The sequence below is a fragment of the Oncorhynchus kisutch genome, linkage group LG15 (genome assembly GCF_002021735.2).
Source record: "Oncorhynchus kisutch isolate 150728-3 linkage group LG15, Okis_V2, whole genome shotgun sequence".
Lineage (NCBI taxonomy): Eukaryota > Metazoa > Chordata > Actinopteri > Salmoniformes > Salmonidae > Oncorhynchus > Oncorhynchus kisutch.
In genome coordinates this window covers 35,365,934-35,380,051 of record NC_034188.2, presented here as the reverse complement: position 1 = coordinate 35,380,051, position 14,118 = coordinate 35,365,934, and the positions used below count along the sequence as shown (strand labels likewise).

General features: G+C 44.8%; 1 protein-coding gene across 1 annotated transcript in view; it reads left to right on the top strand.

The window, feature by feature from the left end:
* The window catches only part of afg2a (AFG2 AAA ATPase homolog A), a 131,317-nt gene that overhangs the window by 1,254 nt on the left and 115,945 nt on the right, over positions 1–14,118 (top strand). The window contains exons 2-10 of the mRNA XM_020502516.2: positions 281–405; positions 602–759; positions 1,172–1,230; positions 1,540–2,202; positions 2,347–2,476; positions 2,617–2,673; positions 2,819–2,942; positions 3,904–4,005; positions 5,109–5,262. Of these exons, the coding sequence (XP_020358105.1) occupies positions 281–405; positions 602–759; positions 1,172–1,230; positions 1,540–2,202; positions 2,347–2,476; positions 2,617–2,673; positions 2,819–2,942; positions 3,904–4,005; positions 5,109–5,262 (1,572 nt within the window). The remainder of the gene's footprint in view (positions 1–280; positions 406–601; positions 760–1,171; positions 1,231–1,539; positions 2,203–2,346; positions 2,477–2,616; positions 2,674–2,818; positions 2,943–3,903; positions 4,006–5,108; positions 5,263–14,118) is intronic.

The following is a 14,118-nucleotide window of genomic DNA, read 5'->3' as shown; positions in this document are numbered from 1 at the left end:
GGTGTGCATCAATTTAATATTTTGTAAAAAAAAATTTAAAAAAGATTTCTCGCTCATATGGAAGATAAGGTGCTTCCAAAACCATACCGCAGGTGATGCGTGTTAATGTTCAGACTGAGAGTCGGGGCGTTTAACAAAACTCCCTGGTACAAAAGACGCCTTCATCCAATGACTTATGTGTAATGTGGTGGAACTAAGAGTCATGATCACACGGCTTTTGCCATGCGTGTTACCCTCTTATTGTCTTACATGTCACCCCCATGTCAACATTTGTATACAGCGGATGATAAGCTTTCCAAAAGATGCAGAGCATTCCTTGTCCAGCTGAGCATAAATGCAATGAAGTCTGGTAACATTTGCATTGGAAGACCAGTCCTATTGTCGAGCAATACTGGGCAACAAGAGGTATGTCAACAGTGTGTTCATCAACGTAATAGGTATATTGTATATGTGCATTTACTTATTGACTATGAATTGAACAATGGGGAGACAATATCAGCAGTTGACCCAGAAACAGTCGATCTTGAATAATATTAGACTAACCCAAATGCTGTCGGATCATTTCCAGGCCAAGTTTATATGAAGATTTTTTTTCTCCCAGGTGTGTCTGGCCTGGCCGGCAGCGTCTTTCCCTGGCGGTAAAGTTGGCCTATTGAAAAGTACTCAGAACAGCCTGAAAGTGAAGCCTGGGGATGGAGTTACTGTTCATCCCCTGACAGGACCTGTGCTACAGGCAGAAGAGTTGCTTCTCTCCACCAGGTAAAGCAGTAGAGCTAAAGCTACTTGTGAACCCATAAATATGATAAACAATGATGTATTTGTCTGCCATTGCTGTCGTATTCCCCTTGGGTCTTTAGAGGTGTTGGTACATTGGGAGGAAGGACAACTTCAAGACAGGAAATATTTGTTTTTGATACTCCCATTAAGTCAAATATGTCTGAATCCTGCTTACAAAAGGCACATACACCCATGGCAGCACAAAGTAGACCAGTTTCCTTGCTGTCAGGTGATGACGTTTTATACTATAGGTTAATGTCGCCATCTGCTGTTGAGGCACGTGCAACAACAGTTTTATAGTCAATTCAGTGATGAGTCAGAAATTCCTTCACAGTTGTGTTAATTGCATGATGAATATTACATTTTGTCTTTTGCTTTTCATTTATCAATGCAGACTAAAGGATGATGCGCTCAATTCGGAGGAATTCAGTAACTTCTTCCTCCGATCTTTGGGTAAGCCAGTTTATTTTTCATGGGGCTGCTGCAGGGTAGGTCCTATTGGTTAGAGCGTTGGACTAGTAACCGGAAGGTTGCAAGTTCAAATCCCCGAGCTGACAAGGTACAAATCTGTCGTTCTGCCCCTGAACAGGCAGTTAACCCACTGTTCCTAGGCCGTCATTGAAAATAAGAATTTGTTCTTAACTGACTTGCCTAGTTAAATAAAGGTAAAATAAAAAAATATAGGAGTGATATGCAACTTTTCAATGTAAAACGTTGCATTGCATTACCTTAATAGTAAGTGTCCAAATGGTTATATTTTAGATGGAAAGATCCCACTCCCTGGAAACTCCCTATCCCTGACGTACTTTGGGCGAGCGTGCAGTCTGCGGGTGGAGCGGGTGAAAGGGGTGGACGGCCTCTTCCTAGAGAGACCCCCGCCTTCCCCGGGACTGGAGCCTGACCCGGAGGACACCTCTCTGATGAGCTCCGCACTGCGCTTTACCTCCGCCCTGGGCTCCACCTCCATGGACCTGTCTCTGCAGCTCAGCTTCCTGACCATGGAGGAGCAGGCCGGGGATCCGGGGGAGCCTGGTCCTGCAGCCAGTACCCCCTGCAGGCCCTTTTGTGTGCCATGTGTCCCCCCAACTCCCCCCTGCAACCCCCAGACTTCCACTGAGCCCAAGGAGGGCAGCCTCAGTCTGGAGATGGAGGATAGGAGTGCCCTCAGCCCAGAGCAGACCAACACAGACAAACACTTGACTACTCCCCCTGGTGGAGCTATGAGCACTGACACCTTCTACTGCCTCTCCTTTTCCACTAAAGTGAAGTTCAGAGACAGATACAAAGAGGAGCAGATGGAGGATACAGCGGCCCAGAGGTCAAAGGTCACATATAGTATGATTGGGGGCCTCAGCAGCCAGTTGAACGTCATCCGAGAGACCATTGAACTGCCTCTCAAACACCCAGAGCTCTTCTCCAATTACGGTACGCAGATATGTTATTCCTTTCAAGGTGGCACTCTGTACCGAGTTGAATTGGAAAATTCTTAATTAAAAACAATTTGCTGTAGCTCAAATTCATGAAAACTCAACTCTGATTTTATGCATTTTTGTGCTTTTGATGATACAGGAATCACACCTCCTAGGGGAGTTCTCCTTTATGGCCCCCCAGGAACAGGAAAGACTATGATTGGACGAGCCATAGCCAATGAGGTCGGTGCACACATGACTGTAATCAACGGTCCAGAAATCATGAGCAAGTATGGTCACATTATTCCTACCTAATGAAATGTGGTTGGGTACCAAGTATAAGTTCAAGATCATATATTGAGGGTTAGTGATGCTCATACAGCCAAACCAAATTACCTTTGTTTATTTTGTGTTCAACCTGTCTTTACAGGTTTTATGGAGAAACAGAGGCCAGACTGAGACAGATATTCACAGAAGCCTCTCAAAGGTAAATAATGAAAACAAGTGTCCCGTATTTGTGCCCTTTTTGTATGTGTTTTTCTAAATCCTATCATCAATATACATTTCACTACACAAAAAGTAGAGTATTCTAAGAAGTGTTCAACAACTAAGGCTTTGCATTGTTTACACAGGCAACCTGCAATCATTTTCATCGATGAGTTGGATGCGCTGTGTCCCAAGCGAGAGGGCGCTCAAAACGAGGTGGAGAAGCGCGTTGTGGCCTCCCTCCTCACTCTCATGGATGGGATTGGTTCAGTGAGTGCAATTACAGAGTATACACACAATCTCTACAGTGATACTTTTATTTTATAAACACATCAACCTTGGAAGTGCAGACTGACATCCAACACATCCCGCTCTCTCCTGGACATCCTTCAGATATTCTCTCTGTCTGTATCTCCTGAGTGTCTGCTGAATCTTGAGTGTTCTGTCAGCGAATCAGGCTAATGAGAAAAAGAGAGCTCAGGCCCACGATCAGAGATGGCTCGACAGCCGCCCTCCTCCCCCTTAGAGAACACAGGGAGCCTAGGAAACCCATCACCGCCGGTCTCCATGACGTGCCAAATTAGCATCACGTTATCGCCAAGTACATCTTCATCTCCCCAGCCCAGCTCCACGGTGCAGATGGTGCACTGAAGCAGCTGCTCTCCCTCCTGCTGTCTGTTTTCCAGACCAATGCTAAGGCTTGTTGTATAATCCAACCACCATGGGCCTGCTGCTGTGGAATGTGGAGAAAGCACTTCCTGCACCCACACGGAATTCCTCTCTCACTGTAATTTATTTGTGTTTTGGCCCCCCTGATAGCCCTGTGGTATTGGAGGGAGGTCAGCGGGGAAGGTGGAAATGGAATCATTTTTCCTCTCTCAGCCGGACCACCCTCGGAAAACACAGCAGCGTGTAAACTAGCTAGGGACGTTCATTTTCGCATATAGCACAAGGAGCTCTGTTAAAGTGTAAATGTTGCATTGCCAGATAATGCCTGATGGTTTCAGAAGATGTAAACTATAGTAAGTTATTAAGCCTTAGACACATTTACAGTCTGAAAATGTTTTTCATGTTTGATGAACTTTTAGTGCCGGTGTCATCGGTTAGGGCTATGATTAATGATTTATTACACCTACTGTTCCAATCCCTCTCTTACATTCAAACACCTCGTTTATTGATTATCAATCTATATTATTATTTATTCCCTGACCTGGTTTGTCTCTTCCTCCAGGAGGGCCACTCAGGCCAACTGCTGGTCCTAGGGGCCACCAACCGGCCCCACGCCCTGGACCCCGCCCTCCGCCGGCCCGGACGCTTCGACAAGGAACTGGAGGTGGGTAATTCAGCTTAGCCAGAGTGAAGAGGTTATGCAGGGGTCAAAGTTCTCAGTCACTGCGACAGATTTCTGTCATATGGATTCTGGTGAGGTTGTTTTTGAGATTATTGTAGAATCACTACGAGAGCGTAATATTCCTCTCGAGGCGCATTCAAGTTGGGAGAGCTAAGCATGTATTCTGACCAGAAGTCAATGCACAACAATTCTTAATGCAATCGCGGGGGAAACACTTTTAAACAGTTTTGGCAAATGTATTTTGAAAGAAGTTTTGGCCTCTGATCCCAGTTTTCCATTGATACCATGTTTATTTCTCTACTCCTTCAATTGCACACGTGGCATCGTTTTACAAATGCAGTTTTGTACAGCTGCACAACAGAGCTCTTAAAGGGGCAATGGCGTCTTAAAAAGGGCAACGACTTACTTTGCAATAGAAACAAAAAAAGTATATATTATTTTAGTAAATAATAACAATCAGGATGTTGTGTCCAATGGGGTAAATGCAGATGGAAAAACCCCATGCTTCAGCCCATGTATTTAGTCTACAGGTGATAATGCTTATTGCTAAATAGCACATCTGATAATATAGACCATGCATAGGCTAGGCTATATGCATGGTCCAATATGTTATTGTGTCCATTTCTGGAGGTGGAAGTTATATTTTAGATGGTATCAGCATGATTTTATTTTCATACATTATGGAGTAGAATTTTTCAGTCACCAGAACTGAACTTCTCCATCCTTCTACGTAAAAATATTCCCGGGGAGGACCCTGCACCCCCTAAGCACGGGGACTGGAATTGGTCAAACTCGCAGTTTAATACATGTACAAAATTATCCTCTTTCCGTAAAAGCTTGATGGTCATGACTTTCTTACATGAAATGGGATGTTAACTTGGCCTCTGAAAGCAGAATCCGCCTCATCAGTAGTCTGACACCATTGAAGCATCTGTTGACAGAGAAACCCAACCTCCATTTTTGTTACTACGCAAGATGGCTGTTAGTGGTCGTAATTGCTCTTGCTTATCAACACTTCCTTGTATTTCAATCAGGATTAGCTAGCCGATGCACTATAAACTCGCTAAACTAATGTACGGTTACAGGTGGGCGTACCAAGCGCGGCAGAGCGTGCGGACATCCTACGGAAGCTGCTGACCTCTGTGCCTTGTAGGCTGACCCCAGACGAGGTAACCCAGCTAGCGGACGGCGCTCATGGATATGTCGGGGCAGACCTGGCCGCCGTCTGCAAGGAGGCAGGCAAGTAACGCTAGGCTAACCGCAAGCAAAGGCTATGTGATGCTTCTGTATGCTTGGCCCAATCCAGGAGCAACGGCCTAACCCACCTTAGCCAATGGGAGGCCTAAGAATTGAGGTGAGGGCTTGGTATATGATACCGTTCGTTCGTTATACTAATGTCCACCAATGTAGCTATCACCATTTAGCTGGTTACGCTGTGAAAAAGCCATTTTTCTCACCACTGTATTGTAGCTTCTCATTATCTGAAACTGAGTGGCTCACCACACCAACCCTCTGAGACTCTCCTGACCTAAGGATGTGGGCTTTTACTTTGGCTTGTGGATCCCATTGAGAAAACTCTTTTTAAAGTAAAAAACAAACTTGTTGTGAAATTCCTCATGGCCCACATAGCCTTAACCCTGCAACCCAATCCCCCTAGCCGGTAAACAGTGTCAGGATAACAGGATGTTGGGGTGATTCTGTGGCCGTCGGTTAAGAGGCTCTGTTGTGTGTGTGTTATTGTGTGTGTGTGTGGTGTGTGTGTGTGACCCTCAGAGCCTCTTGGGTGGTCTCGGGGACGTGGCGTATTGCATTTCCAGTTGAGGAGGGCTACTACTTCGGCTCACGGAAGCGCTCTGGTGAAGAGAGTGATTTACTGTCCGCAGAGGCCAGACATGACTGGCAGTGTTTTCAGAGAAAACCCCTGGAGGGAAGATTCCCCCCCCCTTTCTCCGATGCTGAAACCCAAATCACTAGACAAACACAGAACCTCACATGTGCACCACAGGAAAAACTAACCGTCTCCAGAGAAGATTGGATCTCTCTATCCGACCGTATCAAGGCTATCAATGCTATGGATCCATACATAATGGTAGTTCAGATACAGTATCGGTCACATAAACCCATTTCAACCCATTCCACATCTCCACTGTCCACACTGTGTGTGTGTGTGTTTTTATGTTTGAGTTAAGGGACAGTCAACTCTAATAGACCCTGTCCAGCACCACAATGTTGATGTGTGTTTTTTCCTCTGTTGCCGTCTGCGACAACAACATACGGTCATGAAAACTTCTCAAGGAACCCCAGTTGTTTCCCCCAATTCCCAGTCCTCTTCAGGTAACAATGACCTGCGAGGGGGAACGTGGCTCGCTGCATCGTCTCTTCCTGTAAATAGAAGGGCAGTGAGGGTGTCATGCACACGAACGGACCGACCCCACGACCAGCTGCCCCCCCCCCCCCTGCCTTTCCCTTCTCACCCCAGGACAGGGTCAGGGGCTTCTGACATCCTTCCCCCAGTCCCCAGCAGTACAATGGTGCCCTGCTTGCTGTAGGCTAGACCAGACCCGGCTGCAGAAGGCTATTTGTAGCTTCTCCTGGTCTCTCTCTCTCTGTCTCTCTCTCACTCTTTTTCCTTTTTTAAAATTCTTTGTTTCTCACCTGAGACGGACACTCTGTAGACAAAGGGAAAGATGACAAGGCCAAGACGGCCGTCTGCACATTTGTGTGCTTCTGTGTTTGGTTAGCATGAAAAGCAGATGGGAATAGGGAAGTGAGTTATTTTTGTGTGCATCGAGTTCAATATGTTTTTGTCTAATTTAACGCGGCAATCAGCAGTTGCTACATCAATTCTGATATGTCCCATTGTGTCTTGAAGGATATAATGTATAAATGCCTCATGACCTTAGGTCAACTGTCGTACCCCATCGGAACCCAAAATATAAGCTTGTTTTACTCCAATGTTTCTAAACAAATTAAATGTAAACAAACACCGTAAAGCCTTAACATGGTTAAAATGATACTTTTTTTGATATCATGGAAGATCAGTCCTTGCAGTCAAGTGTGATCAAACCCACATCCTTTAAGTGGGGTGGAGAAAAAAAGTCGGTATCAACCACATACTTCCATGACTATACAAACAACGTTTCCATCCTGCAAGGATCTTCGTCAGGTCATTTCACCGGGAGTGTACCACACCCATATTTATAGACATAAGACAAACGCCAATTAGAGCAGTCTATACATTATTCTCTTTGCAATGCAAGTCTATCGATGTCCCCCCTTCGCCTCAGGACTTTGATATACTCGATACCCATGTACTTTAATGAGGCAACATTGTGTCTGGCAGTCATAAAGTGCATAGCGACTGGACTTTTGGGGTCTTGGTATCTGATTCTACTCTTATGTTCGGATATGTGTTTCTTGAGTGCCCGGCGCGTCTTGACCACATAGGCCAGGCCACAAGTGTATTTCAATAGGTAGACTACATTCTTTGTAGCGCATGCTATGATATCTTTAATTTCAAAAGGTTTTCCTGTCATAGGATGGTCTAATGTGTGGCATTTGCTCGTGAAATTCCACTGTGTGCACCTGTAATTCCCATGCATACTAAATGTTTACCTATATTGCATACTCTATGAATATGACCATAGTGACATTGTGAGCAGTTAGGTTTGAGTTACATTTCCATAACGACAAGGGCTGTAGCTTTCAAATGATATGTCGCTTTTTATTTTCGGACAAAATATTTTTCTGGGGGTACCCTTAGCTCAGAGTTGAACAGGTTTTAAAAACGCGTAAAGGGAGAAATCAATGATGGTGAAGAGTTAATTGTGTATAGTCATTTAAAAGGGTGTTTTTTTTCACACTATAAGGTCAATTTAACACTCAACATGATGATAATGCCCTTTTTGTGCAAAGGCTTTTTTTTGTTTTTTTTAATTGCTTGGAATTTTGACATCACAATGTGATCTGATTATAATAGATCAATGGCTGTTCATCTAGGTAAGGGGGTGAGGTCGTGACCATCCTGTCATCCAATCAGGGCTGTGTATGTAAATACCTGAAAATGTATTTCCTCATGCCCACTTGATCAGACTGAGCATTTCAAGGGCCAAAGGAAGCGTGATTACAAATATATTTTGGAGTTATTTTTGTTCATGAAATAAACACACAGTGATTTATTATAGATGTTTTAAGAATTAAATTACAAAGGTAGCCTGTTGTAGACCTATTGATTTTAATGTCAGTTTCTACAAATATTACTCTGTTGTCCCCATCTGTGATCAACCCTAGGTGTTTTTCACTGTTTTGAATGGAGTCCTGACGGCCTGTCCCGGCATGCTTTCTCTCCCAGGGTTTTTAGGCGTCTTTATGTTGTCGTTATGATGGTGAACTGATCCTAGTGGTGGCAGATGAATCATTTCCTCAGTCTAAACAGTGTAAATTGCTGTGTGCCTCATCCGGATCAACTATTTACAAAGCCTTCTAAAACAGGGGAAGCCCTTTGGAAAATGCAGGAGAATAGAAGCCTGTACTGTTCTTAAAATGTTGCTTTTTAAGATATACATTTATTTAGCCATGTATGCATTTTTTTTTTCTTCCTAAAAGTAGTTACATTGTGTGTTAAGCTTCATGTTTTACTAGCTAGCTTGGTTGATGCCTCAATTTAATCCATTTTGGAATAAGGCTGTAACGGGAATGGGTCTGAATACTTTCCGAATTCACTGTAGATTTGATGTGCTATGAGTATTCTTTTTGTAACTGTAGACCTTTTTAGTTCTAAACTTTGGAATTCATTCTTTGAAGATCGTTCATTTGAACCTTGCTGACCAAAGAGATGGCGTACAACAGACAAGGACGCCCTGGTTTTAGCTCCTAGCCCGCTTTGTAGTATTTCGTTTTTTTCATTGTTATTTCTTACATTATTTGCTCAGAATGTTTCTTGTATTATTATCTACAGACGTAAGTAACTTTTGGATATTAGATTGGCGGACACTCACCAGAAATTCAAGCAGAAATTAGGCTTCCCTGACCTGGATCCTTTGTTTGAACTTCCGAGGCAGCTCTATTCATCCCGAGGGCTGCACCGAAACGCAAATGCTGGATAAGATGTAGGAGTAGGGCCCTAGTAAAACTTGGGCAGTGTTCATACCATCCATCGCTTCAGAGTATAGTATTCGCTAACACTCAGTCCCTGGACAATAAAGTAGACGAGCTCAGGGCGAGGCTCTCCTTCCAGAGAGACATCGGGGACTGTAACATAGTTTTACAGAATCATAGCTTTCTCTGGATATATTGTCCCTGTCCATTCAGCCAGCGGGGCTCTCCATCCATCACACGGACAGAAAAAAAGAACTCTATGGAAATAAGAAAGGCGGCGGGGTTTGTTTCATGGTTAACAACTCATGGTGTGATTGTGGTTACATTTAGGAATTCAAGTCTTTTTGTTCTCCCGATCTGGAATACCTCACTATCAAATGCCGACCCTATTACCTTACGACCTCCATAAGGCAATCAGAGGTCAAACGACAATACAGGAACAAAGTGGAGTAGCAATTCAACGGCTCAGACACAAGATGTATGTGGCAGAGACTCCAGATAATCACAGATTACAAAGGGAAAGCCAGCCACGTCGCGGTCACCGACGCCTCACTCCTGGAGGATCTAAACACCTTCACCCGCTTCGAGTAAAACAACATCGAGCCGCTGACTGTCATGAGGACTGTGGGCACTCGTTCTCCATGGCTGACATGAGTAAGTCATTTAAGTGTTTTAACCCTTGCAAGGCTGCCTGGCCCAGATGGAATCCCAAGCCGCATCATCAGAGCATATGCAGACCAGCTGGCTGGAGTGTTTTACTGACATAATCAATCTCTCCATATCCCAGTCTGTCCCCACTTGCTTCAAGATGTCCGCCATTGTTCCTTTACCCAGGAAAGTGAAGTTAACTAACAAAATGACTAGCACTCACTTTTGTCATCATAAAGTGCTTTGAGAGGCTAGTTATTGATCATATCACCTCCATCTTGCCCGACACCTTAGACCCACTACAATTCACATATCACCCCAACAGATCCACGGATGATGCAATCTCCATTATACTGCACACTGCCTTATCCCATCTGGACAAGAGAAATACCGATGTAAGAATGCTGTTCATCGACTACAGCTCAGTTTTCAACACAGTAGTGCCCTCCAAGCTCATCACTAAGCTCATGGGCCCTGAGTCTGAACGCCTCCATGTGCAACTGGGTACTGGACTTGCTGAGGAGACGACATCAAGTGGTGACGGTATGCAACAACACCTCCGCCCCTATGATCCTCAACACAGGGCCACCTAGTGGTTAGAGCGTTGGGCCAGTAACCGAAACGTTGCTGGATCGAATCCCCGGGCTGACAAGGTAAAGATCTGTCATTCTGCCACTGAGCAAGGCAGTTAACCCACTGTTCCCCGGGTGCCAAAGATGTGGATGTCGATTAAGGCAGCTCCCCACACCTCTCCGATTCAGAGGGGTTGGGTTAAATTTATTTATTTTATTTTTTATTTTATTTTACCTTTATTTAACCAGGTAGGCAAGTTGAGAACAAGTTCTCATTTACAATTGCGACCTGGCCAAGATAAAGCAAAGCAGTTCGACAGATAAAACGACACAGAGTTACACATGGAGTAAAAACAAACATACAGTCAATAATGCAGTATAAACAAGTCTATATACAATGTGAGCAAATGAGGTGAGAAGGGAGGTAAAGGCAAAAAAGGCCAAGATGGCAAAGTAAATACAATATAGCAAGTAAAATACTGGAATGGTAGTTTTGCAATGGAAGAATGTGCAAAGTAGAAATAAAAAAATAATGGGGTGCAAAGGAGCAAAATAAATAAATAAATTAAAATTAAATACAGTTGGGAAAGAGGTAGTTGTTTGGGCTAAATTATAGGTGGGCTATGTACAGGTGCAGTAATCTGTGAGCTGCTCTGACAGTTGGTGCTTAAAGCTAGTGAGGGAGATAAGTGTTTCCAGTTTCAGAGATTTTTGTAGTTCGTTCCAGTCATTGGCAGCAGAGAACTGGAAGGAGAGGCGGCCAAAGAAAGAATTGGTTTTGGGGGTGACTAGAGAGATATACCTGCTGGAGCGTGTGCTACAGGTGGGAGATGCTATGGTGACCAGCGAGCTGAGATAAGGGGGGACTTTACCTAGCAGTGTCTTGTAGATGACATGGAGCCAGTGGGTTTGGCGACGAGTATGAAGCGAGGGCCAGCCAACGAGAGCATACAGGTCGCAATGGTGGGTAGTATATGGGGCTTTGGTGATAAAACGGATTGCACTGTGATAGACTGCATCCAATTTGTTGAGTAGGGTATTGGAGGCTATTTTGTAAATGACATCGCCAAAGTCGAGGATTGGTAGGATGGTCAGTTTTACAAGGGTATGTTTGGCAGCATGAGTGAAGGATGCTTTGTTGCGAAATAGGAAGCCAATTCTAGATTTAACTTTGGATTGGAGATGTTTGATATGGGTCTGGAAGGAGAGTTTACAATCTAACCAGACACCTAAGTATTTGTAGTTGTCCACGTATTCTAAGTCAGAGCCGTCCAGAGTAGTGATGTTGGACAGGCGGGTAGGTGCAGGCAGCGATCGGTTGAAGAGCATGCATTTAGTTTTACTTGCATTCAAGAGCAATTGGAGGCCACGGAAGGAGAGTTGTATGGCATTGAAGCTTGCCTGGAGGGTTGTTAACACAGTGTCCAGAGAAGGGCCGGAAGTATACAGAATGGTGTCGTCTGCGTAGAGGTGGATCAGGGACTCACCAGCAGCAAGAGCGACCTCATTGATGTATACAGAGAAGAGAGTCGGTCCAAGAATTGAACCCTGTGGCACCCCCATAGAGACTGCCAGAGGTCCGGACAGCAGACCCTCCGATTTGACACACTGAACTCTATCAGAGAAGTAGTTGGTGAACCAGGCGAGGCAATCATTTGAGAAACCAAGGCTGTCGAGTCTGCCGATGAGGATATGGTGATTGACAGAGTCGAAAGCCTTGGCCAGATCAATGAATACGGCTGCACAGTAATGTTTCTTATCGATGGCGGTTAAGATATCGTTTAGGACCTTGAGCGTGGCTGAGGTGCACCCATGACCAGCTCTGAAACCAGATTGCATAGCAGAGAAGGTATGGTGAGATTCGAAATGGTCGGTAATCTGTTTGTTGACTTGGCTTTCGAAGACCTTAGAAAGGCACGGTAGGATAGATATAGGTCTGTAGCAGTTTGGGTCAAGAGTGTCCCCCCCTTTGAAGAGGGGGATGACCGCAGCTGCTTTCCAATCTTTGGGAATCTCAGACGACACGAAAGAGAGGTTGAACAGGCTAGTAATAGGGGTGGCAACAATTTCGGCAGATAATTTTAGAAAGAAAGGGTCCAGATTGTCTAGCCCGGCTGATTTGTAGGGGTCCAGATTTTGCAGCTCTTTCAGAACATCAGCTGAATGGATTTGGGAGAAGGAGAAATGGGGAAGGCTTGGGCGAGTTGCTGTTGGGGGTGCAGTGCTGTTGTCCGGGGTAGGAGTAGCCAGGTGGAAAGCATGGCCAGCCGTAGAAAAATGCTTATTGAAATTCTCAATTATGGTGGATTTATCAGTGGTGACAGTGTTTCCTATCTTCAGTGCAGTGGGCAGCTGGGAGGAGGTGTTCTTATTCTCCATGGACTTTACAGTGTCCCAGAACTTTTTTGAGTTAGTGTTGCAGGAAGCAAATTTCTGCTTGAAAAAGCTAGCCTTGGCTTTTCTAACTGCCTGTGTATAATGATTTCTAGCTTCCCTGAACAGCTGCATATCACGGGGGCTGTTCGATGCTAATGCAGAACGCCATAGGATGTTTTTGTGTTGGTTAAGGGCAGTCAGGTCTGGGGAGAACCAAGGGCTATATCTGTTCCTGGTTCTAAATTTCTTGAATGGGGCATGTTTATTTAGGATGGTTTGGAAGGCATTTAAAAAAAATATCCAGGCATCCTCTACTGACGGGATGAGATCAATATCCTTCCAGGATACCCCGGCCAGGTCGATTAGAAAGGCCTGCTCGCAGAAGTGTTTCAGGGAGCGTTTTACAGTGATGAGTGGCGGTCGTTTGACCGCTGACCCATTACGGATGCAGGCAATGAGGCAGTGATCGCTGAGATCTTGGTTGAAGACAGCAGAGGTGTATTTAGAGGGGAAGTTGGTTAGGATGATATCTATGAGGGTGCCCGTGTTTAAGGTTTTGGGGAGGTACCTGGTAGGTTCATTGATAATTTGTGTGAGATTGAGGGCATCAAGTTTAGATTGTAGGATGGCTGGGGTGTTAAGCATGTTCCAGTTTAGGTCGCCTAGCAGCACGAACTCTGAAGATAGATGGGGGGCAATCAGTTCACATATGGTGTCCAGAGCACAGCTGGGGGCAGAGGGTGGTCTATAGCAGGCGGCAACAGTGAGAGACTTGTTTTTAGAGAGGTGGATTTTTAAAAGTAGAAGTTCAAATTGTTTGGGTACAGACCTGGATAGTAGGACAGAACTCTGCAGGCTATCTTTGCAGTAGATTGCAACACCGCCCCCTTTGGCAGTTCTATCTTGTCTGAAAATGTTGTAGTTTGGAATTAAAATGTCTGAGTTTTTGGTGGTCTTCCTAAGCCAGGATTCAGACACAGCTAGAACATCCGGGTTGGCAGAGTGTGCTAAAGCAGTGAATAGAACAAACTTAGGGAGGAGGCTTCTAATGTTAACATGCATGAAACCAAGGCTATTACGGTTACAGAAGTCGTCAAAAGAGAGCGCCTGGGGAATAGGAGTGGAGCTAGGCACTGCAGGGCCTGGATTCACCTCTACATCGCCAGAGGAACATAGGAGGAGTAGAATAAGGGTACGGCTAAAAGCTATGAGAATTGGTCGTCTAGAACGTCTGGAACATAGAGTAAAAGGAGGTTTCTGGGGGCGATAAAATAGCATCAAGGTATAATGTACAGACAAATGTATGGTAGGATGTGAATACAGTGGAGGTAAACCTAGGTATTGAGTGATGAAGAGAGAGATATTGTCTCTAGAAACATCGTTGAAACCAGGAGATGTCATT